The sequence below is a fragment of the Octopus bimaculoides genome, chromosome 3, assembly GCF_001194135.2.
Source record: "Octopus bimaculoides isolate UCB-OBI-ISO-001 chromosome 3, ASM119413v2, whole genome shotgun sequence".
In the NCBI taxonomy this organism is placed as follows: domain Eukaryota; kingdom Metazoa; phylum Mollusca; class Cephalopoda; order Octopoda; family Octopodidae; genus Octopus; species Octopus bimaculoides.
The window spans coordinates 63,326,416-63,353,582 of record NC_068983.1 but is presented as its reverse complement, the minus strand read 5'-3'; the positions used below and the strand labels follow the sequence as shown (position 1 = coordinate 63,353,582).

The following is a 27,167-nucleotide window of genomic DNA, read 5'->3' as shown; positions in this document are numbered from 1 at the left end:
TATATATATATATATATATATATATATCGATTATATGTATATACATACTGAGAAGGTGAATCACAATGACCTTTTTGTGTGCACAGTTCATAGCAGACCATGCCTTTCGTTTGCTGGGCTCACATCCCATTAGTGAACCCATGGAAAATGAACCGCCACCAACTATTCAGCCTATATGTCTGTGCACATCTTTCAATGCAATGTATTCGAGAAGGTCTGCAAATCTGATGGAGACTTCAAAAGACATTTTAAGATCCACAAAGATCAGAACTTAACACCATCTCTTGGTAGTCCGAATCAGATATGCAATCTCTGTAAGTGTCTTTTCAAAACATTGTCTGGTTTAAAAAGCCACATCAGATGCCATGATGAATATTAATAATTGGCTTAAGAAAAACTTAATACTTCTTTATCAAATTTATTGGTTATGCTAGGTAAGATTCATACTGCTCATTTATGATACCTCATCATGGAGTTTCATTCACGCGCAAAAAAAAAAGAAAAAAAATCTAAACTTAGACGTAAAAAATAAACATAAGTAACCAATATCATATACCTATAATGCATAAATGTAAATAGAAGAAAGACAGATAATTGTGTATCAATTTATTATTTATTTATCCTTTACTGGCAATGTTGAAAAGACAAACGATAAATCAAGTCAAAATGTACTGTTAACCAATAAATTGTACAAGGAAATATTACTTTCAAAGCCATTTGATAAAGGGAAACATGCTTCCCTAATGTGAAACCTGTGCCTGTCAAATACTTATTTTGAGGTCAAACTTTAGATAAACACACACGGATTTCATTTTCAATGGTTGTTATATTTTTTTGATAACATAATAGGTTAGATAGGAATGTGCATGTATAGTAATATTATGATCATGAAATTAGCATTAACATATCTCACTCTTTCTTGAGGAACCCATAGGGACTTTTTGCAGAACCCAGGTTAAGAAACGCTGGTATAGAGTGTTCATGTGTTGATTATCATCATAATATTCATCAATAAATGTGTTTGATGCTAAACATGTTGGCCTATTTTATGAAGGTTATTTTAATTTTCAAAATCTAATCAATCTTACAGTAATCAAAATGGAACCACACAGGTTACGTGTGTGTGTGTGTGTGTGTGTGTGTGTGTGTCTGTGTGTGTGTGTGCGTGTCTGTGTCTGTGCGTGTGTGAGTGTGCGTGTTAGGGATACAATTTTTTTTTCTTTGCAGAGTTTAAGCCAGTTACTAACAAAGTGGCAAGGCACTTTTGTTTAAGTCAAGACAACTCTTGGGGTTCGTGGATATCTGAATTGGTTAGTGAGTGCATATGGGTATGTATGCATGTGTGTGTGGGTCAACTTGCTCTCATATACTATGGATGCTATATTACTGTTTGTGTGTGTAAATGTGTGTATATTTTGTATGTATTTAAGGCTGTGAGCCTATATTCAGTCCAAGAACCTCAAATGGAGAATCCTTGGAATGTTTTACAAAATTTCATTGTACTTGATTGTATTTGGAGAATGTGAATCAGTTTGGATTGTTCATGGTGGAGAGGAAGCTCTTCTAGGTTCCTCACAGGCAAAGAACTATAGGTATAAGATTTTCTGGGTAGGGAACACTGACAGGGTTGGCAGTGTGGGTATACTCCTTGCAGAGAAATGGGTTGATAAGGTAATCAAAGTATACTTAAGCTTAGATTAGGGCTGCAACATGATTAGCAACCATTATCTTAGCTACCTGATGAACAGAAAGATCGATTTTATGACACTGTCTTGCAAACTATCTCATTGGCAAATGACAAGAGACATTCTCTTTGTGGCTGGCAACTTCAACGGGCACATTGGACGACAATTGTGAAACCCTAACAGTGGAGGGAAACTGTGAAAGAGATAAACCCAGGAAGACCTGGGATGAGGTGGTGAAGTATGGCTTTCAAATGTTGAGCCTCACAGAGACAATGATAAGTGACCGAGACCTTTGGAGATATGCTGTGCTTGAAAAGACCTGACTAGTCAAGTGAGCTCATATCCACAACCAATGCCAGTGTCACATAACGGGCCTGTTTAAAAGTACCCTTTAATCATCGGGCAATATGCTGTACTTGAGAAGACCTCTTGAGTCAAGTGAAATCGTTGTCGTGGCCAATACCAGTGCCACCTGACTGGCACCCATGCCTGTGGCATGTAAAAAGCACCCACTACACTCTCAAAGTGGTTGGCATTAGGAAGGGTATCCAGCCGTAGAAACCTTGCCAGAACAGATTGGAGCCTGGCGCAGCCTCCTGACTTGCCAGTCCTCCTCAGTCAAACTGTCCAACACATGCCAGCATGGAAAATGGACGTTAAAAGATGTTGTTGATGATGATGATGATGATGATATTGATACACACACACACTCATCTCATATACATATATTTGTTCAGACTCTTACTTCCCTACCTGACTGAATCCTAAACAACATTCCCACATAAAAATCAAAATAATACTCACATACTTTTCTATCAATACACACTCTTCAAACACATATGTTCTTCCTATCCTCCTCTGTCCCACAACAAAATACTTCCCCTGTCTACTTAAGTCATACCTAATAACTATTACATTGCTCCATTTACCTAAAAGAACATCTGTCAAGAACCAGTTAGCTCCAAAAAAGAATCAAAGTAAATCACTTTCCAATGAAGGCGAGTAAGCTGAAACATCAAAGTCATATTGATGTTTTCCTAATAAAAAGTAATAAATATGTAGTATGATAAAAAGTATTGAGTAATCATTTAGTTTAATATTAATCTGCTTTTATATACAGTTTTATATATCTATATTTGTGTGTGTGCGTGCAGGGGTGGGGGGAAGAGAAAGGGAGAGGCTTCTGCATAGTTTCTGTCTGCCAAATTCCAGTCAAATTATTTCTCAAATGGTACATAACACCAAGTTGAATTGAACCAGAAACCATGTGGTTGTGAAATGAAGTTTTCCACCATGAATTTGATGACCAGCACCCATGCCAGTAGAGCGCTAACAGCACCATTCGAGCGGGATCACTGCGAAAGCAGCGGTCTCGCTCCCATGCTGGTGGCACGTAAAAAGTACCATTTGAGCGCGATCGTTTCCAGCTTCACCTTACTGGCACTTGTGCCAGTGGCATGTGAACAGAACAGTGGAGTGACTCCTGTGCAGGTGGCACGTAAAAAAACACCATTTGAGCGTGGCCATTGCCAGTGCTGCCTGACTGGCCCTTGTGTTGGTGGCACGTAAAAAGCACCCACTACACTCTTGGAGTGGTTGGCGTTAGGAAGGGCATCCAGCTGTAGAAACTCTGCCAGATCAGATTGGAGTCTGGTGTAACCATCTAGTTTGCCAGTCCCCAGTCAAATCGTCCAACCCATGCTAGCATGGAAAGCAGACATATAATGACGATGATGATGCATGCCATCCAGATACACTCACACTCACTCACATATAGTATATATACATTTATGTAACTGCTGTTGATATATTGTTCTGTTGACTTAGGATAGTCAGAAAAACTTTGAATCCAGAAAGTTAATGCAGATTGAATCTCTTAGTTTCCTTTTATGCATTTTACTATTAATGAATTATTAATTCATGTTTTGGACTTAAGATTGAACTCACATTAATCAGGCCATTATATTTCCATTGCTCTAAGAGATTTAATTTAACCAAATGATAGGATATTCTTTCTACATGTGCATATTGGGCTCTTATTAGAATCTGTTTTATAAAGATTTAAAATCTACTGATATTATAGATAGCTAAAAGTTTATGAACAAAGTCAAAGAAAATGAACTGTAGTTTGAATATACAAAAAAAAAATCACTTCCATGGAATGGAATATATCTGTGTGCTAAGGTTGAGAGAGAATTCAAGCGTTTCAGAAGAGTTTTCTCAAAGAAGAAATAAATGTATTTGAAAGGATATAGATTCAGTGTTTCTCCTTTCTTTACCTTATTATCTCTTGGTATGAGGCATGACAACACCCATCACTTTCAAAGCCCTCTAAGACTAGTGAAACTGATGTAGTTAATGTTCAGTTTTGTGTAGGTTATGTTAGGAAAAATATGCACAAAGACTGGGGACTTTACAGCTCTACAATTCTAGGATCTACAACTGATCAAGGTTGAAATATTCTCTTGTCCTAAAGAGGAATATTTTGTTTTCAAAACTATACAGTTGTTGCTATGACTGATTATCAAAGACTCTGTGACCTAGTGTTTGTAATAAAGTTTTAAGGTTTTTAATTGTGTTGTTCATGTCTGCTGATTTTTTTTTTTTTATGTGTAAAGATTTGTCTTGGTACTGTTGAAAATGTTTGTTTTCTTGGTCTAAAAATGAATGTTGTCCAGGTGGTGAAAGTTTGAAAGACAAAGCAACATGAGAAACAGAAGAGGGCAAAAATAATCAAAGGCAAAATAAAGTTAAACCCATTAAAAGAAATATAGGGTACAGAACTGCTTATTGTTGCGTGCATAAATGTTGCAGTCATTATCATCATCATCATCATCATCATCATCATCATCATCATTATCATCTTTAATGCTCATTTTCCATGCTGGCATGGATTGGATTGTTTAACAGGAGCTGGCTAACTCGCGGACTGTGCCAAGCTACAATGTCTACTTTGGCATGGTTTTTATGGCTGGATGCTTTTTGCATACATATCATGATCATGATTATCATCATCATCAAGTAAAATCTGCTTTCTATGTTAGCATGGAGTCAACAGGTTGTCACAGTCCCAGTCAGTTCTAATACAGAATTTCTACCCTCTTGTCTGGCTCAAAGAGTATGTCTCACTTCCTATCTCTAGCCACTTTACAGATTGCACAGGGTATACTTTATTGTGACACAAGTATTGAAGCAGTCATCATGTACTCAACAAGACTAAAAATTATCTTCATTCAATTGCCAGCATCTTTAGAGAGTGTACTGAATGAATTTAATTTTAGTACCAGCTTAATGAGGTTGTCTTGTACCTTATAAAATTGAAGTCCTTAGTACACATTCATGAGTATATTCACTCAAAGCATAGACGGAGAAGCTGAATAGAAAAAAATTGATGGAGAATGCAAAACTCTGATGGGGAAAAACATAGTGATAGAAGGTGAGAGTACAGTAGAGGGAAAATACAAGTGGTAGATACTAGCTGAGAGGGACAATGGTAAGATTAAGTGATGGAACAGTGTATTAAGTACAAATTCAATGCAGATAGGTCTAACAGCATTCTTCATTATTGTAAGACAGATAATAAATGCCAAAGAGATGGTTGTGTGGAAAAGGAACAATATATCCTTAGTTACACAGGCAGATGATACAGTGAATAGGAGAGATCTGCTGCCATCCATAGTTATGCCAGCAACGTCATTGATGAGGTTGGGAATGACAACAAAAGGACTCTGAGGAAACTTGCTGATTTACTGATAGACTGAATGATTAATCAAACAATTGATTAAGTAATTGGTCAAATACTTAATGGTTGACTAATAATAATAAAAGAAGTGAAATTGAACCAGTACATGTTTATTGTTGGCATAAAGACCCTCCTCTTATACAACAAAATGTACTGAGTGCCTTTCAGTTAACATTTGAGAGAGGTCATGTAAAGAAGTAAAGTTTTAGTATGATGGGTCTCGTTGATGAAAAGTAGCAATTTAAATAACTCTGTTCTACAGATAACAGGTTGAATCTTTAACAACATGGGAAAATTTGCATTTTATGAGTCAAACTTCCTGTTTTAAAGTGATAAAATTTTAAATCCTCCATCAAAATTTCATGTTAATCTATGTTCCAAACACCAATGTCATAATGATGAAGTTATTTTGCAGAATTCTTTATTATTTTGAAACTTCACTAGAACAGAAGCAGTGTATTTCAACAGAACTATGGTAACAAAAGGGTTAAAATGTTGATGATAATGATGGGCATTAGAGAAGCAGAAATGATTGAACACTACAAAGTGTTTCAATTTTTCATGTCCTTTCTGCATGCTTTGTGTTCAGATCCCAATACAGTTGACTTTGCCTTTTATCCTTCAGAGTGAGTGAGAAAGAAAGAAATAGAATGATGGGATAAATAACCTTATAATCATAAACTCTTCTTAAGGGCTTGTGTTGCTTGGCATACTCTGTTGCTTTCCTCGTGTTCTGTGGCTGAACATAGATACCACTCCCACTTTAAGACTGAATTATCAGAAACAGGAAAGTTACAGTGGTTTTAAAGAATAATGTAAACTCTTGTGCAAGCAATTCCAGCGATCAGCAATTCATTTGCAAATATCAGAGGTCTGCAAACATAACCAAACTCATGTTAATTTAGAGAAGTGAATTTGAAACAAATGTGCACACACATGTGCGCATGCATGCACACGTGCGTATGCATGCACACATGTGCACACACACATACATGCGTGCGCACACACACATACACACGTGTGCACACACACACACAGGCATGCGCACACAAGCATGCGTGCACATGCGCATGTGTGTGTGTATTTCTCTCCTTGCTTTAAGTAAAATATCTAAGTATTGTTTCATAAAATACAAATCAAAGGAAATAATTTACATTGTAAATTTTTAACTTCTCCTCTAGAGTCCTTTAATAGCCAATATTTATGTAGCCATTATAGAATATTTTTTCTTATTAAACCGTGTAAAAGCAATTGCTCTCAAGTGATCAATTATTGTAATTTTGGACCCTATTTTACAATTTTCTTTTTTTTGTTTTGTAGAAATGTTTCTCGTTCATATTGCCTGTTTATAAACTGATTTCTTTACAATGAAATATTATGGTAAATCAACAGAATAATTAATTCCAAAGGAGCACTAGTTTTGGCATTATTCCCTTAACTATTGTCAATGTGTAATATAAATAATAATAATAATAACAACAACAACAACAATAATAAAACATATTGTCCAAATATTTCAAAATTTATGTCTTGTTTGTTTGTTGGGTAAATATATTGGATAATATATCACATAGAAAGTTGAGTGAAGTTGATACGCTTGTTTTGCTTTGTTTTGTCATAGATTAGGTTCTTTGTAGATTGCTTTATAAATAAGAATTATACAGTTATAACAAGAAAAGTCGGTATCTATAAAAATATTCTAAGTTAGAGTTATCTCCTGTTGTCTATGTAATAGATTCTAAACAATTATGACCACTCATAAAATTTGGCAAGGTAAACAAGAGTACATTTGGACCCTAGAAGGAGGAGTCTCTTTAAATTCAAAGAGGTTGTCATGTGGTTGGTTTTAGGAAGGGCATCCAGCCATAAAAACCCTGCCAAAACAGACACAGTTTGGTGCAGGCTCCTGCCTGGCCAACTCCTGTCAAACCATCCAATCCGTACCAGTATGGAAGGGAGACGTTAAATGACGATGGTGATGATAGAGAAGGCTCAGTAAATAGTCATGGTTTCCTTTTTGTCTCTTTAGGCTGTCAACCAATGTATCAGCTGAACTACACTCTTGTAGGCTTTATATCCAATTTGTTTCTTTTTTCCAATGGTTGAGTATGATTTGAGGGAGATTTGGCTACTAAGTCTAGCATGCTAAACAGTTATACAGAAAATCTCTAATTAGCTCAATGATTAATGGATCGCTGCTGTAGAAAGCAGCACATCAGGTTCTAGTTACCCTTATACTGGGGACTTGGTTCATTAAAGGCATCCAAGGACTATGTAGTGCAGATAAACTGAGGGACAGATTAGGTCCACCACCAAAATTTTCATGCACTTTCTATCTATGTATTATTTTTTTCCTTTCAAATCTTTGGTCAACATGAGACTACAATACTAGCCAAAGTTGCTATGCATTGATATCAACCTTAGGAATGTGGATGCAAAGTGAACTGGCATTAAGAGTTAAAGTGTGTGTGTGTGTGTGTGCATGTATGCACTTGTGTGTGTGTGTGCACGTGCATGCATGCATGCATTTGTGGCTTGTATGTTCTATTTTTGACTTTATTTCTCCAGTTGGATGCTTTTCTTAACATCAATTAGTTTAAGTATATATACTTGATGCAATTTATCCTGCTACCAGTACAAAGGAAATTAACATGTCCTTGACAAAACAAATTTGAAGGCTTCACTCAACATTGCATAATCTCTACTTATATGTGAACTACTTTATAGAGCAGATGGGTGCATTTTATGAAAGTACCACCATTAGTGAAGTTGCTTTGTAACCCTCAAGGAGCACAAGATTTGCTACTCTATGTGGCATAGAATAACTAGTAAATGGTATAAAATGACTACGCATGTTTCGTGGCTATTTTTTCGAATAAATTACGAGTGACTCTATTTTTGAATAGATTTAACTAGATTGATTTGATTATTAACAGAATTATTAATTGAATTGGTTATCTATTTGAAAATATAGCCACGAAACGTGCGTAATCATTTTATACCATTTACTAGCTATTCCTCTTGTATTTTATTGATTTTTTGAGTAAGGTTTTTGTGATATATTTGTTTTCCGGAGGGTGTGAGTTGAGTTCTTCTTTATTGAATTATTTAATAGTGGTTTTCCTTTAAATTATATATATATATATATATATGTGCGTGTGTGTGTGTGTGTGTGTGTGTCTTTTTTATCTCTTTTACTTGTTTCAGTCATTTGACTGTGGCCATGCTGGAGCACTGCCTTTAGTCGAGCAAATCAACTCCAGGATTTATTCTTTGGAAGTCTAGTACTTATTCTATCGGTCTCTTTTGCCGAACCGCTAAATTACGTGGACGTATAAACACCAGCATCGGTTGTCAAGTGATGTTGGGGGGATAAACACAGACACAAACATACACACATACATATATATACGACGGGCTTCTTTTCAGTTTCCTTTACCACTCACAAGCTTTGGTCGGCCTGAGGCTATAGCAGAAGACACTTGCCCAAGGTGCCATGCAGTGGGACTGAACCCAGAACCATGTGGTTGGTAAGCAAGCTACTTACCACACAGTGACTCCTACGCCTGTTTGTGTGTGTGTATATATATATATATATATATATATATATATATATATATATATATATATATGTATGTATTGTGTATAATGATATATATTTAGCAATTGCAGTGTAGAAGACAGAAGTTAGCTATTAAAAAACAAACTGTCAACTTCATTTAAACGTTTATTTGTAATATTCTGTCAACATTTTTATTGCTAGAAACTGCAACATGTTCACTGATAAAAATTTTTGCTGCAGCTCATATTTATATGCATATATATATATATATATATATATCATAAATAGTATATATATGTATGTGTGTGTTTGTATGTATGCACACTCATACTGAAGCAAATGCACATAGACATGCTTCTGCATGTGCCAACATGGAGAAGAACTTTTGCTGTCATTCACTGGATATGAAAGGCTAATATTCATGAAATAAAAGCTGAGTCAGTGGTTTAATGTTGAATATGTCATGAAATATATATAGGAAATATAATAGCCCAGGTATGATTTGGGAGGTGAATGGTTAGTGCATCATCATCATCATCATCATCATCATCATCATCAACATCATCATCATCACCATCATCATCATCATTTTAATGTTTGCTTTTCCATGCTTGCATGTGTTGGACAGAATTTGTTGAGGCAAATTTTCTCCAGACAAATGCCCTACCTGCATGCTGGAGAAAACAGAATAATGTGTGATGTTAGTGGTAAGTGCTTACAAAGAGGGAAACTGAAGAGGAAGAAGTGAAGGGATCAATTCTCAGGTATAGAGGCTAGAGTCAGAGTTAATTTTCTCAGATAGTTTGCTAGACAAATGAGTATTGTAAATTCTCACTTTCTTCATAGAAAACTAAGTAAGTTACTTTGTTGATATCTCATTTCATTTATACTATATGCTTTATGCTAATGAGGAAAACACTGTGCATTAAATGAACTTGTTAGAATAGAACTTTTTGCAATGATGATGACGATGATAATAAAACAACATCGATGATAACAATACTACTGCTGTTGATGTAGGACAATCTTATTCAGATCCTGCCAGCATGAAACAAGACTCTGAAGTGATGATGATTATCTTCATGCATGTAGGGGTGGGAGGGGGGGGGCAGCAATAATGGTTCTGCCACTGCTTCCAATGATGATATCTTAGATATTATCTTTGTATCTTTATGTTTAAGAACTATATTGCCAAATAATTTGATAATTTTTTACTAAAGTATGGGGAACTTTTCAGGAAGAAAAGTTGTTAATACTTTTCTTTATCCCCTTATGTTACCTAAAAATATACAAAAATTCATAATATTTATCCAAATAAATGCAAATCTATTCATCTCAGTATAAATCTTCTACTATTCCTCAGGTTATTGTAATTTCCATATGATTAAATTGTATTTATTTGTGAAAGACATGTCTAGCTTGAGTAGAGATTTGTATACTTTTCTCTTTCAAATCTCTGTGATGATTGTTATCTTGAACTTATTTCAGACATCTTATTTGTTTTGATTTAAATTGCAAATGCTTGCTGTCACTGTTGGTGTTGCTGTTGCTGTTGTTATTAATATATAAAGTAATGTTTGATTTACTAAACCAAAAGATGCCAAAAGATATTTTTATTTCTTTGATTAGGTATTTTGTATATTTTCCATGTGAATGGAGGTTAAATTAGGTATGTGATCATAATGTTTGCTTCTCAACCACATGGTTTCAGACTCAGTCCCACTGTGTGGCATTTTGGACAAGTGTCTTCTACAATATAATATAATTTGTGTATACATGTGTGTGTATGTATATGTGTGTGGTTATGCACCTGTGTGAGTGTGTTTATGTCTCCTTGTCTTGATATCACATGAAAGTCATAAAGAAGCATCACTGTCATACAAGCAATGTCCATAATTTGCAATCTTTGTGAACACATGTCTGGCTATGGGGAAATATTACCATACTTAGAAATAGGTGAGTGTTAGTGATATGAACGTCATACAGCCTAAGAAAATCTACCTTAACAAATTCCATTTGACCTATGGCAAGCATGGAAAAGTTGGTGTTAAAACAAGAATGATATTTACCGAGATATCTGCTATTTCTGTTGGTAACAAAACCATAGATAGTGTGCATAGACTGAATATAACACTTACAGAAAAATATATTTAGCATAAGTTATTAGATGTGTAAGATTATGTGATTGAATAGCTTTATCTGAAGTAGAATGAGAAAGCACCCTGATATCAAATATATTAAACTATGTATACAAGAGTGATAACCACTCTATTATGGACAATTGCAAAATGGTTGAATGGGTAAGGTATTGGACTATTTGTCCTTAGATTGCAAGTTTAAAGGCTTTTTTTTTTTTAACTCCAAGTTACATCTCTGATTGAGAAGATTTATGGTCAACAGTATGACTATCCCTTCACCTTATAAGTATCCTGAACTGAATAATCTAATGTAATATATTCTTACCCTGTTTTAAGATGGTTGAATGTAATTTGAGGAAATTTGGTTACAATTTTAAATAGGTCATCTAAATGTTTACAGGTCCTTTGGCTCAGAGATTATAATATAGAAGTAAATAAGCTAAGGTGTCAGCAAAGGAATTTTTTTGCTATTTTTTGTGTAAAAAATAATATATTACATTACCTCAGTTCATCATTTTGTCAACCAATAGGTACCATGTTACATTGACTTTGAAAAAGAGGACAAAAAGAATATGTATTTCAAAGGAGCTGAAGAATGATTATTTTTTGTCTTTGATGTGAATTTAGAAATTGTGAGAATGCAACACTGTCTTAGAAGATGTTGAGTCAGGTTTGAACTATTTTCTGAGAAAGTGAGAAAGCATTGCACTACTTGTTCAGAAAAATAGGCTGCAGTAATCCACTCTAGATAATTTCCATAAAAAAATGATCAAAGAACCTTCTACTTCTGCTTTTTCTTCTATAATACATGTAACAGACTGTTCTCTTGTAGAAAAAATAGATCTCAGAAATTTAGAAATTACTTCTCTTTTTATCAACAGTCTTTTTTCTCCTCTGCCACCTTGCTATCTTTGAATTTGACTGAACAGCCTGCCAAACTCAAGTGAGAAATTGTGTAATTTTTAAAATTGCTAATTTATAATTTTTTCATTCACCAAACTTTGCCTATTTTTCTTTCTTTAAAGTTAATCATTTGTGCATATGCATGTGTTGAAATATATGTAAGCTGTTAATTATATGTATCAAACCAAAAGTAAATCTAATGATATATCACTAGGAATGAAACTGACCATGGATTTAATTAGTGATTAATTAATTATTTTAAAAAATTTAATTGTATTTTTCATTTTACACATTATTGTTATTTATGAAGTAGAATAATACCAGTTTGTTTCATAAATATTTATCTCAGTATCCATTAGCTTTTATATCTTCAGGAGAGGGAGAGAGAGAGAAAAAGAGATCTATAGAATGATATGGATTTCTTATTTATTATTTTTTTCATTCTGTTCATTAATACCTCCAGCGCTACTGAGATTGCCATGCAGCTTGCAAAACTATGAACCCCAAGGGAGGGTGGAATCAGCTTTATGTTAAGGGATGAAGAGTTAAAGTAAGAGAGGTGGTGGTGGTGGGGTACAGAGGTAATTTTTGTAGAAGAGCTACATGGTTACTCACATTTACTAGGAGAGTGAATGATCAATAAGAGTTGCCAAAAGATAGTGGAAATAAGGTGTCCAAGTGAGTGGAAGTGGGTAGGTGGGGTATTGCATGATTCTATGAGAAGTAGATGAGGGGATGGAGAGGCAGTCTCTGTAAAAAATCAGGTCAAATTAAAGAGTGATGACTGATGAGCCATGAGTTGGGGAAGAGAGAAGAATGCATAAGAGTGCAGGTGGGGTGGGGAGTAGCAGGATAGTAATGATACTGTTGATTGTGGAGGAGAGGATACGAAAAAGAAAGGACAAAATGGGGTAGGCTGCAAGAGTGTCACTGGGGAGAGGTAAATGTTGTGCATATGAAAGGTAGTTTGGTTCGGGGGGGGGGGGGTGCTTCAACATAAGGTGTGCACTTCTAGAACTCAGTTTTGGCAGGTCTTCTAGAGAACCTCATATCGCCAGATATTTCAGTCTTTTGTTATCTCCTCTGTAAGGCTCAACGTCTTGAGATAAATCCTCACCACTTCATCCCACACCTTCCTGGTCCCTACCTTTCCACCTGTTCCATCAATTTTAATCAGTTGGCACTTTTTTAATATAATATTTCTCATCCATACACTTCACATGACTTAACCATTACTGTCTTCTCTCTTACATGCTACATCTGATTCATCTTATGTTTAATTTTTCTCCCAACATATTTGCGCATTCTATATACACACTGGTGTTGCACATGTATCTGAGCATACTAGCTACATTCCTCTCAAGTTCTTGCAAGTTCTCTGCACTGAGGGCCCATGTCTTACATTTTATTTTTTAAAGGGCTCTTTGGAGTGTAAACTTTTGTACTTGGTTATGGTTTTGGAATGAATTGTCCCTAAATACACATTTTATTTGACGTAACATTTCTGTCATAATTAACGATGTTCTGGAACAAGTTAGATGCATTGCCAAAACAACTGACAGTATTTAAAAACATTTATTTCATCACTTTGGTATCTGAATCCATCTCACTAATTCATGTTTTGAAATAATATTGCAAGAACAACTTTAGATATGGTTCCCACACTATACACATTATGAAACCTCTTGCTATATTTCTCTCAACAAAATCACTGATTCAGTTCTGGAATGATCATGAACAGCTTCTGGAATGATCATGAACAGTTTCATCATTACTCCTATTCACTCACATTACTTCATTAATCTGTTATCTGCTAAATTTCCACTACTTCAAGAGTCCTAACCATGTTATTGTTGTGGTTTAGCTTCAGTCTCAATCGTGATGAAACAAACCTGTGGTGAAAGGCATCCACATTGTGCTCATTTTTATCCTTTTATGGGTGTGTAGGACTATATCATTTAATCTCCTGTCCTTATTTAAGACTATAGGATGTGCTTTTTAGAGTGGTTTTGCTGCTATTTCTTGCAGTTAAAGTGACCCACATTGTGGCTCCATCATTAGTTCAGTGACCTGGTCCCTGGTGTTTGGTATGTGTGAACTTGTTAAAAGTTTCCTGTGTCACTGTGTAGAAAAGATGTTTGTATCTATTACGTATGATGTTAGTGTAGATGTCTGTAGTTGTGTGATGTGCATTGAGCAAGGTTTTTAGTGTAAGAGATACTTTTGTGGTTGTGTGAGGCTTACCATGTAAGCTGGATGTCAGTGTATGAGGTGTGTTTGTGGTTCTATGGCACAATGTTTGTTTAAAACATGAGTTTGAGTTGAAGATACTAAATCAGTGACTTTAAAATAATATGTACAAACTTTGTTATGGCTTTGTTTCATTTTATTTTTCTTTAATTTGTAATAACGTCCATTCTATTTCATATGAAAGAGCTAGTATTTTAAATATTTCTACAATAGCTAAAGTTTTGGTTAAAAGAGTCGCCCTCACCATTTTTTCTAGCAATCAATTGACATTAATGCCATATATAATGGGCTTACATTTCTAAACTCATGCTTAAATGTCATTAAATGAACATTTGATCAGTATATATACTGGCCAATGGGTACATTAACACAAATGTCCAAAACGGGAATTCCAAGCTACTCTGGATGCTTGGAGCATACATCAGCAATCAACCACATCATTAAGGAGGTAAGTGGAATAGAAATATACGGTAGTATGGTTAGATCTTGCCAAAGCTTACTCAAGTGTGCTCCACTAGCTAATCTAAAGTGCACTGGTATACTACCAAATACCAACAGTAGCAGTCAAGTTATCAATGTCACATATAAATTTACTGAAGATTAGATTCTCGGTAGATTCACTGTGGGAAATTTCCCCACCAGGTGGGAGAGCCTGGAAAAGGGCATTGTAACAGGTTGCTCAATATTTGTAGTACTTTTGGGTGGTCACAAACCTATTGCTAGAACTGAGGAAGATCACTGTGCAAAAGTGGTTGAGCTTGTCCACCAAAGACAGTGGGACCAGACACTTAAGTGCCCACTGTCCTGGAGGAAATTCTGAAGCTGACCAGGGAAAATCATCGTGTCTTCTGTGTGCCATCACTGATCTCTTACCAAGACCATATAACCTTAAAAAATGACAAAAGACAGAAGACCCATAGTGTGGAGCTACTCTTTGCACCTTGAATCACACTTTAACTGGATACCCAAGAGCATCAGGAAAAGGCTGATACAAAAGGAGACATTATAAAAACTCCTTTTGTAAATCCAAATGGATGGACTTGCAGAGAGTTGAAGCTGATAAACAGTAGCTATCACTACTCAAGTGTATCAAATTCTTAAGGAAAGTGACAAGGCTTGTAAAGTGAAAGCAATTGCTGGTGACCTATTTTCTACTAGAGGATGCAAGTGATCCTGAAGGGTAGACTTGTCTTCCCAGAAGAGGGAGCAGTAATGTTGTTCTGATCAAACATGTTCTTGCTATTCATGAGTGCAAAAAGAACAATTGTGGGAAGAGAGACTTGACATTTCTCACCAACTGAAAGAAAACTTGTTGGATGCGGTACCTTTCAAAGTATTGCACATTGATTCATTCCCAATTAAATTTGGCTGCCACAGCTTTCCAGCATAATTAGCATGCTATTTCCAGCAGAAGATTGGTTTGCAATGCAAAGTGATGAAGAAAACCACCAAGAAGATAGGCATGGCAGCAGAAACCAGTTCAAGGTGTTTGTGGTTGACAAGAAAATGCAACCAAAAGATAGTTCAGTCCTCACTGCCTTGCTGAGGCAAAGCTATCAGGCTCAGAAGCAAAATGCCTGTGACCCTCAGTTATCTGTTGATGATATGAAAGGGTTTCTAATAACTTTAGTTACCACCAGAAGAAGAGCTTGCAATATTTCTTTTTAACCCCTGTAGTTTCTGTGTAGGAAAGCATCTCTGATGTATATTTCACTTGATAATCATTGTTGTGAAATAAATAAAACATGATTAATTCGTAGACAAAAATCCACTTTATTTCATATTGGTTACTAATTTCATTCAAGTGTTTGTGTCTCTGGAGAATTGAATGTTTGTTTTGCTGCCTGTTTGATGCTTACCAATAAGATAATTGAATTTCTCACAGGCTATATCACCTCTGTGTTCTAATCTTTTTAAAATTCATGTCCTGTGTTTTGGTGTAACATCAACTTTTTGTTACATCTGTTTTTTTAAGAAGTATGGTTTCTGACATTCTTTATATACTATTTTCAAACAACTGGAAAAAAACATGAAATTCAAGAAACAAATAATATATTTGAACTAGATTTATGTCAAGATTGTAATATAATTTATCAAAATAGTCATCTAATTTACATAACTTTATTGTATTTTGAAATGCCGTTAGTTGTGTCAATCAGTTGATATATTTTTTTCTTCAAAAATATTTACTGATCATTAAAATTAGACTTGCTAATGGAGTGCATTATAGAGTTTCTTGCTTTCTCATTATAATTGCAAATATCTTTTTTATTATTCTTTTCATCTGAATATCATGAAAATTATTAAATTATTAATACTACATAAGACATATTTTGATTAAGATGAATATATAGTAGCAAAGATGTTTACATGCCTATTATTGATATAGTGTATTCATATTCTTTTTACAATAATAATTTTGTAATTTAACTTCTTCAATAATAGCAAATTCAGTTGTGCTGATAATAAATTCTTTGTTCTCCATTTCTAATAATTCAAATTCTGCAAGTTTATGTCAAAATTTGTATTTTTTTTTCACTGGTGTCAGCCATTAGGTTGTGATAAGTGTGGAGAACAATCTTCAAGGGATTTTAACCAATCACATCAACTCTAGTATTTATTTTAGTAAAGCATTTGTTTTAACAATATCTAATTATGAAATGGCTCATTTACCTTTCCATGTTAAGAGCTATAACTGAATGCAGCATTATATACAAACATAGACATAGATACATATAGATTCCATCAGCTCAAAGCATTAGTCATCCTGAAGCTACAGTTGAAAACATGCTCAGAGTGCTGTGGAGTGAGATCAAAAGAAGAACCTCATGGTTGTGAAGCACTTAACAACATGGTTGCACTTGTACTTGTACTATACCATTAACATTGTTTTTCATGCGTCGAGTTAACATACTTTTTGCTGGATGTAACATGTTCTAACTGCTACAATGTTCATATTAAAAGGTACTGAAATGGTTACTATTAGTTTGTATGGTTAGCCAGAGAACCAAATGATTTTAGAAGTGGATAAAAGGGAAGTTGGTACATACATCTTGTATATACATCATGTTCTGAAATGCCCAGGAGGCTCTCTAGAAGTAGAAGATAGTTTTTGTTATTCAGGTGATCTAATAAGCAGTGAAGGAGGATGCTCTGAATGTATGGTTGCTAGAATACTAATTGGCTGGGAAAAGTTCAGAGAAATTTTACCTCTGTTGGTTACAAGAAGCCTCTCTCTCAGAATGAAAGGCAGATTGTATGATGCCTATGTATGAACAGCAATGCTATATGGCTGTGAATGAAAAAGACATGCAAGACTTGAAAGAAATCAAGCAAGTATGCTCTAATAGATGTGCAATGTCAGTGTGCATGTACAAAGAGAAAAATTAAGTATAAGAGGCATTCAATGTGATGTACAGGAGAGAAGACTGCACTGGTAGGATCATGTGATGTAAATGAATGAGGACAGCTGTATAAAGAATTATCAATCGCCAAATGTGGAAGGAACATATAGAAGAGATAGACCTAGGTAGACATGGGACGAAGTGGTAAAGACTGACCTCAAGATGTTGACGCTCACAGACACAACAAGGGACTAAGATGAATGGCATTATACTGTGCTTAAGAAGCCCTGTCCATCTCAGGAGAATTGAGGCTCTGTAAAGCCTTCTTCCAGAAATCATCCCCTGACACCTACTCTTCCATCAATCTCCTGCAATACACTATTTTCTCCACTTCCCCTACACTGAACTGTTATCCCCTGCTTCAAACTCATTCCTTATCTCTTGTCATTTGACACACTGTTTTCACTCAACCCACTTCCTCTTGTTTCATATTCACATTGTACCTGGACCTCACATCTCTTTCTTTCTTGCTTTCTTTCTCTTTCTCAATTTCCAGGTGGGCAAGCCACATATTCACCTCTTCAGAAAGACACCTGCTCCTCTCCTTCTATCATCGTTTCTTATTCCTCCAGTCTATACCCTGCTTAGTTGAAGGATCTATCTTGTGGGTACTTGGCAACCTCACCGGTGCTGGTGCCATAGAAAAAGCACCAAGTGCACTCAATTAAGTGGTTGGTGTTATAAAGAGCATCCAGCTGTAGAAAGTATGTCAGAGCAGACATAGAACCTAGTAGAGCCCTCTAGCTCATCTGTTCTTGTCAAATCATCCAACCCATACCATCATGGAAAAAGGGACATTAAATGATGATGATGATGTGTACGTCTGTGTGTGTTTTTCTTTTATTTCTTTTATTTGTTTCAGCCATACAATGTCAGTCATGCTGAAGAACCACTGTGATATTGTACTTTTTCCACAGTTTTCTTACTTTCCTGATTTCTTCAGGATGGTGGGATTTCATAACACCACTCCTGCATGTACTTTTACCCTCGTTGACTAGTTTGGTGTATGAAGGAGTTTGACACAGTTGTCCTGGTAGAAATTGGCAGTATCATTAGCAGCAAAGAGTGTGACACCAGCAATAGTAGTAAGTGATGTGGTTTGACAAATTAGCATAGATGTGTGAAGTAGTAGTGGGGAAGACCTCTGAACTTTAAAGAAAGTTTAGTAAGAAGGTAAAGTTATTTTGAGAATTTCTTTGTTCAAATAGGATAGGCTGTACTCAGTTGTTCGGTGTGGTAAAATATGTTCTACTTATTTGGTGAATTTCTGTGAGAAATAATTTTAAAAGTTGAACAAGTGTAAGGTATGTGATCCAAAAATTTGATACCTCTGTAATTATTTCTATCTAAGGTATAACCTTTACCTTTGTAGCAGTTGATTATGGTGCTGCTACACTAGTCATTGGGTATGACTCCTTTGTAAACCATTTGATTTACAATATGGGTGACAAGACCATAACCCACACCACCAGATATTTGAAGCGTCTCAGCAATGATTCCGAGTGGACCGAGTGCTTTCCCTGTTTTCATATCCTTAATTGATTTATCTACCAAGGTACTGTCGATTTGAGTAGCTGGTCCCTCAATTGGGTCAATGTTTGGTAGACTCTTGTCCTCCCATTCATCCTCCACATTCAGAAGTCTTTCACAATGGCATTTCCAAGCTTCTTTCTTTGCAGAATCATTAAATTCAAGTGCACCATCATCCATGTGGACACATTTCTCTCACACACTGTCTTGCAATCCAAAATAATTTCAGTTCTCTGGTCCTCTCATTGCTAGACATAGGCAAACTTCTTTTTTGCTTCTCCCTTGGCTAGATATACCTGTCTCCTAGCTTCCCTTCTGGCTGTCTGATACAGTTCCCTGCTACCCCAACTCTTCCAGTCCTTCCAGACCCGTTTCTTTGCTCTAATGGTCCTGTCTACTGCATTGTTCCACCACCACATTACCCTAGGTCTGGTTGGGACTTTGCAACACCCACAGATTTGGTCTGTGGCACTCAGCAAGCTGTCCCACAAGAATTCCCAGTTGTCCTCTATGTCACAAGTTTGTAACTCCTATACATAATGTATGTATGCTTAAGCAGTTACATTGTAGAAGAATCATTTTAGCCATTTAAGAACATACAAATGTTGTTATATTCACTTCTTGTTTACTTCTTGATGTTACTTTCTACTATGAAATGTGAAAAAGTTTCATTGCACTTCTATGACCTGGTCAGTTGGATATGTAACCATTAACTGGGTGATAGAAATTAAGTATCCCATTCAAAAACATTGATATTTTAAGGTTTTAAAGTTCAAAATCAAGTATGTTGTCTCATTAATTGTTCATGTATAAATTATCTGACATAATCTTTTCTTATAGATGATATTCCTATGGTGATAAAGTGTGATGTCCTAACTAGCATCATCAATCCCATTCATATTCCATTCAGAGAACACTATGTGAGTAACTAATTTTCCATATTTATTCTCAGTTTTGTTTCTTTTTTATGATAGTAGGGTGTTAAATAGTCACATAAAATTTGATATGTGCATGAGCTGTTACAGCTGACATGTTACCTGAATAGCATTGTTGTCTATGTGTTTGGTAGAGTAAAGCAAGTAGAATGAGATGTCCTATTTCCTTTACGTTCTGCTGTCTTGCACATAATACACACACACACACACACACACACACATGCTAGTATCAAATAGTGAGAATGTGTATTCAACTCCATATTGTGGGATAAATATTCTTTATTTTGTATCAACAAGGGAACCAATGATTTCATATGACAAGTACCAACATTCCCAAGTGGTTTGCTTGAATAATTGTGGAGATCTCTCCTACATGATACCATTGCTTGCCTTGTTAATTCACAAGTAAAACAATATACATATATATATATGTATATAAAATATACAAGAATAAGGGCAGGGAATCGTCAATTAATAATAGAATTAATAATTAACAATTTTGCCAAGTAGTTCAGTATGAAAAAACCTTTATCGGTAAAACCATTTATCATCATAAATATACAGGGATTAGCATTGAGTTGCTTCTCCAACATACTGAAAATTTTAGAAATAGCAGTCAAAGAACTACTGATTCTAAACTACAAATTTTTCTCTAAACGGATGGCGATATTTATGGCACACATAGAACAAAAAACCAGAGGGAAAAGCGTAAACAGAACAAGTCTTTAGTTAATTGGATACGGAATAGTGAAATTTTCATTCGCTTAACCATGAAACGATTCGTATCCAATTAACTAAAGACTTGTTTTGTTTACGCTTTTCCCTCCGGTTTTTTGTTCTATGTGTGCCATAAATATCGCCATCCGCTTAGAGAAAAATTTGTAGTTTAGAATCAGTAGTTCTTTGACTGCTATTTCTAAAATTTTCAGTATGTTGGAGAAGCAACTCAATGCTAATCCCTGTATATTTATGATATATATATGTATATATAAATTTCTAGCATAAATGCATGCATGCCACAGAGACAAAACACAAGGTGTTTAAATATTCTGATATTAAATACTAACAGAGCAAAAAACCTATTCAATTACTCACAGACCTGACATAAATGTACATGATAGCTTCAACAGTAAAAAAATATAGCATACACAATCCTAAATATCATTGTCATTATCAAAGTTTTCTCCTAATTTCCTTGCTACCCACTCATGAACAAACTACTCATGTGAGTAGTTTGTCCATGACCTACGAAACTAACTTGCAGGTTTCCCAAACTTGGGAGCAGAGAACATCAATATGGTTTTAAATTGTAATATCTTGATCAGAGTACTTCAAAGATTCATAATTTTACTCATAGTTCTACTCACAATACTGTGCTATTATTAACCCATTACCTCCCATAATTCTATTAACTGGAATTTTTTTATGAAACTTTGATTTCTAGCATAAAACAGTCTTAGAAACATGCTGGAATGATCAAAATAACATTTCAAAATAACATCTTAAATAGAGATAAGCGAGATATTGGGTGAAAAATTAGCAAACCTTATTTGAATATCAGAGAAATATACCTAGTAGATATAGCAAAAAGGTTAGATATGTGTAAATACGAAATTTGTAATTTTTAAGTGATCTTATATGAGATCACTGGTAGGTAATGGGTTAACCAGTACAGTATATTGTAAGTTTGTTGGTTAGGCATAGGTATAGTATATCTATAACTACATACTTAATGGCTATTATTTCCTTTGCTTCTGTCATTACATGTTATTTGCTTTTCTTATATATTGTTTCTGTTTTTTTTTCTCCCATCTAACTGATTGCAAAATAAAGTTGTTGCAAGTACTCTATCATAGCAGTTAGAAGGTATAACTCTAAGACCCAGTACATAAAACACAACATATTTATGAATAAATTTTTCATGTGTAAACAAATGCAGTATTTCTGCAAAGAAAGATTCATATTCAATGGAGTGTATGAAGCAAGTTAATATACTATACCTTAATATATTCAAAATTTATTTATCTAAATGCGATGTAATCTTTCCTGTAACTATTTTTTTTTTTGGTGGTGTTGGTGATGTTGTTTTCAAGTAAACAAGACAATAAATCTGTATTGTATTGACACTTTATAAGGTTCCAATACTTAAATGAGAGACTATGACTACTTTGAATTAGTTGGTTAATATTTCACCATTATTTATTTGTTATTAATTTCAACTTTTAAGTTTCAAGTTACCTTCATAGTAAGTATGAGATTGTTTACATATGTAGTAGGAAAGGTGTAGGAAAAGATGTTGAGGTAGCAGGTGAAATAGGCATGTGGATGACATCTAAGTAAAACAATTGGAAAGTATTGGATTGTAGTTTAAATAATTTATTTAAACAGCACTTGCATTTACTTGTTGTATACACCAAATATCTCACTACATGACATTACCAACTTACTTTGAGCTGACCAAGAAGAAATTAACAGGGTAAATACTGTGTCGATATGATGAGGTAGAGCCGGACATATTTTGTGTCTGTGTGCATTGATTATTCAGTGGTGTCTGTTTATGTTCTGCTTCTACTTCTGTGTTGGGTCATTCATGCTGAATATCTGGTTCTTTGTTGCCTGCTTAACTGGCGAAGTTACTTGCTGGCTGTCTCGCCTCTGGCTATCTCTCTCACTCCCATTCCTTGACAGATTACTGTATTTATAATGGTCATGACAGCTAGAAGGACAGACATACCACAGCAGAAATTCCTACCTATGTAGGTTGCCTTCTGTCCACTTGAACCTTAAATGACACAGCTGAAGTCGCAGGTCGAAGGTAAAAACCATCCATCACTTCTTAACAGGACAAAGAAATTTCTTTCACGTCTGTTTGGCCAGTGGTAGATCAGATGAGTGAGAATCCTTAGATTCGGTTTCGAATCTCAGCTTAGAAAAAGGAAATGTTAGTTTTTACACATATATCTTGTTTATTAAAATACATACATATATATACACATACATATTCATATATACATATATACATACATGCACACACATGCATATATGCATTTATTCATACATATATATGTACATACACACACATATCATATGAAGTTAAAGATTAAGTTTATATTTGTACCTTAGAATATATTTCCACAGCTTAATTCCATTGATTTTGTCTTAATAATTTCTTTGGTTTTTGTCTTATCAATATTTATGAAAACACAAATGCAGCTTCTTTGTATGGATAACACAAGTGGCAAGCCTTTGCTGTCCCCAGGATCAAATTTATCGCGAACAACACATCCTTTGATCATAGTTTGCATCAAGCAAATATTACCATCCTCGGCTTTGTGTGAATCTCTCATATTTGGAATGGTAAGATTGGAAAATTATTCTTCAGTGTATCTTAATTTCTGTAACTATTGCTGCTGATAATGTTGACGGTTTTACTATTATTTTTATAAGGGTGATGGATAGCAGGATCAGTAAATCATCAAACAAAATACTTTGCAATACTCAATTACATCCTTTACACTCTCGCTTTGAATCCCACAAGTTGACTTTGACAATCATCACTACCAGTCAAGCCATGAAGTTACTGTAATCATATGTGCACTAACCAAAAATATGTGACATAATATAACTATTCTAAATCATTATTATAATAATTAGGTGTGCACTAGATGATGAATTTGACAGTGTCAGACAAAGTACCTTGAGGTACTTAGTTTTATCCTTTATTTTCTGAATTAAGTTCTTACTGGTGTTAACTTTAACATCCTTTCAGGAACAGTAAAACAGATGCCAAACCTCAACTCAAAGTGCATAGTTTTTTGCCAAATCAGAAAGCATTACTTTTATTTTTAATTCACTGTGCCCTGCTCCAAACTTTGTATCAAAATGCCAGTGATAAAGATTACTATTCTTGTTATTAGAAGGGATAAAGATTTGCAGAAATGAGGAAGCTATAGATTAAATACCTTTGTATCTTCTGCTTGGAAATCATTTGAAGAGTTAACTATATCATTCATCCGTTCATCAATAAGTGTCATTTAGTATGTCAATGTAATTGATTGTTCTTAACATGAAAAGTGACCCAATCATCATGGTGGTGGCAGCAGTAATGGCATTGTTGTTATTGTTGTTGGTGGTGGTTGTTATTGTTGTCATTGTTGTCATAGTTATCATCATCATTATTTAATTTTGCCCTTTACATTCTGAATTCAAAACCATGCTGAGGTAGGTTTTGATTTTTATCTATCTAAGAACTATGAAATAAGTGCCTTAGCTTACCTTATTTCATATGTTTAAAAAAATAACGGAAGTAAGAGTGATATTGATGATATCACTGTCACATATGTTGGTGGAAACAAGTGTGAATCTCATTTTGTGAATATACGCATATACCAGCAAAATTCTCTGCATTTGGTAAAATTAAATGTGGGAAAAATAGCTTTAAATTACCCTTTTACTCTTTTACTCTTTTACTTGTTTCAGTCATTTGACTGCAGCCATGCTGGAGCACCACCTTTAGTCGAGCAAATCGACCCCAGGACTTATTATTTGGATGCCTAGTATTTATTCTATCAGCCACTTTTGTTGAATTGCTAAGTTACAGGGACGTAAACACACCAGCATCGGTTGTCAAGCGATGTTGGGGGGACAAACACAGACACACAAACATATACACACATACACACACACACACACACACACACACACACACACACACACACACACACACACACACACACACACACACACACATATATATATATATACATATATACGATGGGCTTCTTTCAGTTTCTTTCTACCAAATCCACTCACAAGGCTTTGGTCGGCCCGAGGCTATAGTAGAAGACACTTGCCCAAGGTGCCACGCAGTGGGACTGAACCCAGGTTGGTAAGCAAGCTACTTACCACACAGCCACTCCTACGCCTAAAGTTGGTAAATCTACAGAATAGTTTGAGGAAATTGAGCAAAGTAAAAATGAAGTTTCTGCAAGTTTTTACAAAATTGGCCAAGAAATACTACTTATGATCGATGTAAAACTCAACAATGTTAATGTTGAAATGTATGTTGTACTGACAGTCAAAGAAGAATTCTTGAATTGATGTGATAAAACCAAATTAAGAAAGTGTTCTCATACTGATATAATATGACAGATCATTGTCTGAAATGTTGAGAAAGTTTGACGTATTAATGAAAACTAATAAAAACATAGATGTGAGTGCCATTGTTGCTGAATAATCATTGGCTTGCTCAGGATGGATATGATGAGTGTTGAAGCTCCAGGATTATTTGGAAGATTAGGGGCTTCTATAGCTAATATTCTTCTCAAAATAAATACAAATCTGTTATTTTGAGGCAAAGTCATTGTAATTACATATTAGGTCAATAGTTGTAATGATAAACTAAAGAAAAGATCTTTTAGAAAAAAGTTCCTTCTGGTGAATGTAAATGGACCTCTCCTTTATAAGTGAAAAGTGAACATTGAATGTTGAGCATCTACAGAAACTGGAGAAAACTGTGTGAAACATAATGTAATGTGTAAAAGTAACTTTCTCAAAGACTGGTGTGCAGGTATACTTAGCAGGTTCCTGAACATGAAAGTTATTATTTGAAGTATGCAGGGGAGATGACAATCCTTGTTACATGTACAGATAATAGGTAAGAAAATGGTGTATACTGACAGAAGAATAAACTCACAGCAGGGAAACATGAAGGTATTCAACAAAGAAAAGGTCAGATCAGATCTCAAGATGGCAGCCTCACAAACAAGATGGCAAAAGATTTTTATGAGGGTGTTATATTGTATGACAGAGCTGTCTTTCATAAGCAAGTATGAAAGAATCAATGATAAAATGAGAACAATGGTAACAACAATGGCAATGCTGGTAATGTCAAAGAAATACAAATGTAATTGATTTTTAGTTATACCCTCACAAAAGAGTTATCATTTCTCTTGTGACTTGAATGAAATTTGTGCGATTGTAATATTCTTTCAAATAATCTCTTATGGGGAATTTTTCACATGATTAGATGATTATCAATAGAATGAGTATTTTAGACTTATAAAGGCAAATACACATGCAATTCCTATCATTATATGGATATATATATATATATATAGGATGTATTGTGTAAGTAACTGTGAATTATATACAAACATATGTATATATACATACATTATACATACACATACACACCAACACTAGACTTAATCTGATTGAACACCAACACCTAACGTCTTGGGTATCTTCAGTGGAGTCTCTGTTGCAAACATTTGGAGTGGAGAGACAAGCAGGTCTCCAGTTTGAGGATAGTCTCCTCTCTCCCTACCCCATTAGTCTCAGAGGCCTTGTAAAGGTTCATGGCCACTGCTTTGCTCATACTCATGCACGCATGCGCACACACACACACATACACACACACACACATGGTGGAAGTACCACAAAACAAGCACCCAGTTCATTCTTTAAAGTGGTTGGCATTAAGAATGGCATTGATCCATAGAATTCAAACCAGAACAGAGGCATTGGAAGAATGGGGGATGTCAACTGAGCCAATTGGATCATGTTGAATTGCCCAACTCATTGCAGCATGGAAAGTGGACATAAATCAAAACTGTGTATGTGTATATATATATATATATATATGAAATTTAAAGTAAACAGAAAATGGAGAAACATTTATCAACAATAATTGACTTACATCAATCATTATTCTTTAATTCAGTACAAATACACTGTATCCCATCTAACAGCTGTTATATGGTATTGCAATTGATATTCAAAAAATTATATTCATCATATTTGATTCCTGATAAATTCATGTTTATTTTTGTTATTACCTCTAATCTATGAGCATAATATGCTTGCATATGTATGTCCAGGGTTAACAGATACTTTTATCCCTTAGATGGTTATTCCAACCTCTAACTCTACTAACCTTATATATATATATATATATATATATATATAAAATCCTACACACACACACACACACACACACACACACACACGCACACAC

General features: G+C 34.9%; 1 protein-coding gene across 2 annotated transcripts in view; it reads left to right on the top strand.

Annotated features, from left to right (window-relative positions):
• Positions 1-27,167, top strand: part of LOC106880771 (meiosis 1 arrest protein-like) — a 147,285-nt gene that overhangs the window by 77,972 nt on the left and 42,146 nt on the right. For both annotated transcript variants that reach the window (XM_014930867.2, XM_014930868.2), the window contains exons 8-9: positions 20,055-20,134; positions 23,363-23,506. In XM_014930867.2, the coding sequence (XP_014786353.1) occupies positions 20,055-20,134; positions 23,363-23,506 (224 nt within the window). The remainder of the gene's footprint in view (positions 1-20,054; positions 20,135-23,362; positions 23,507-27,167) is intronic.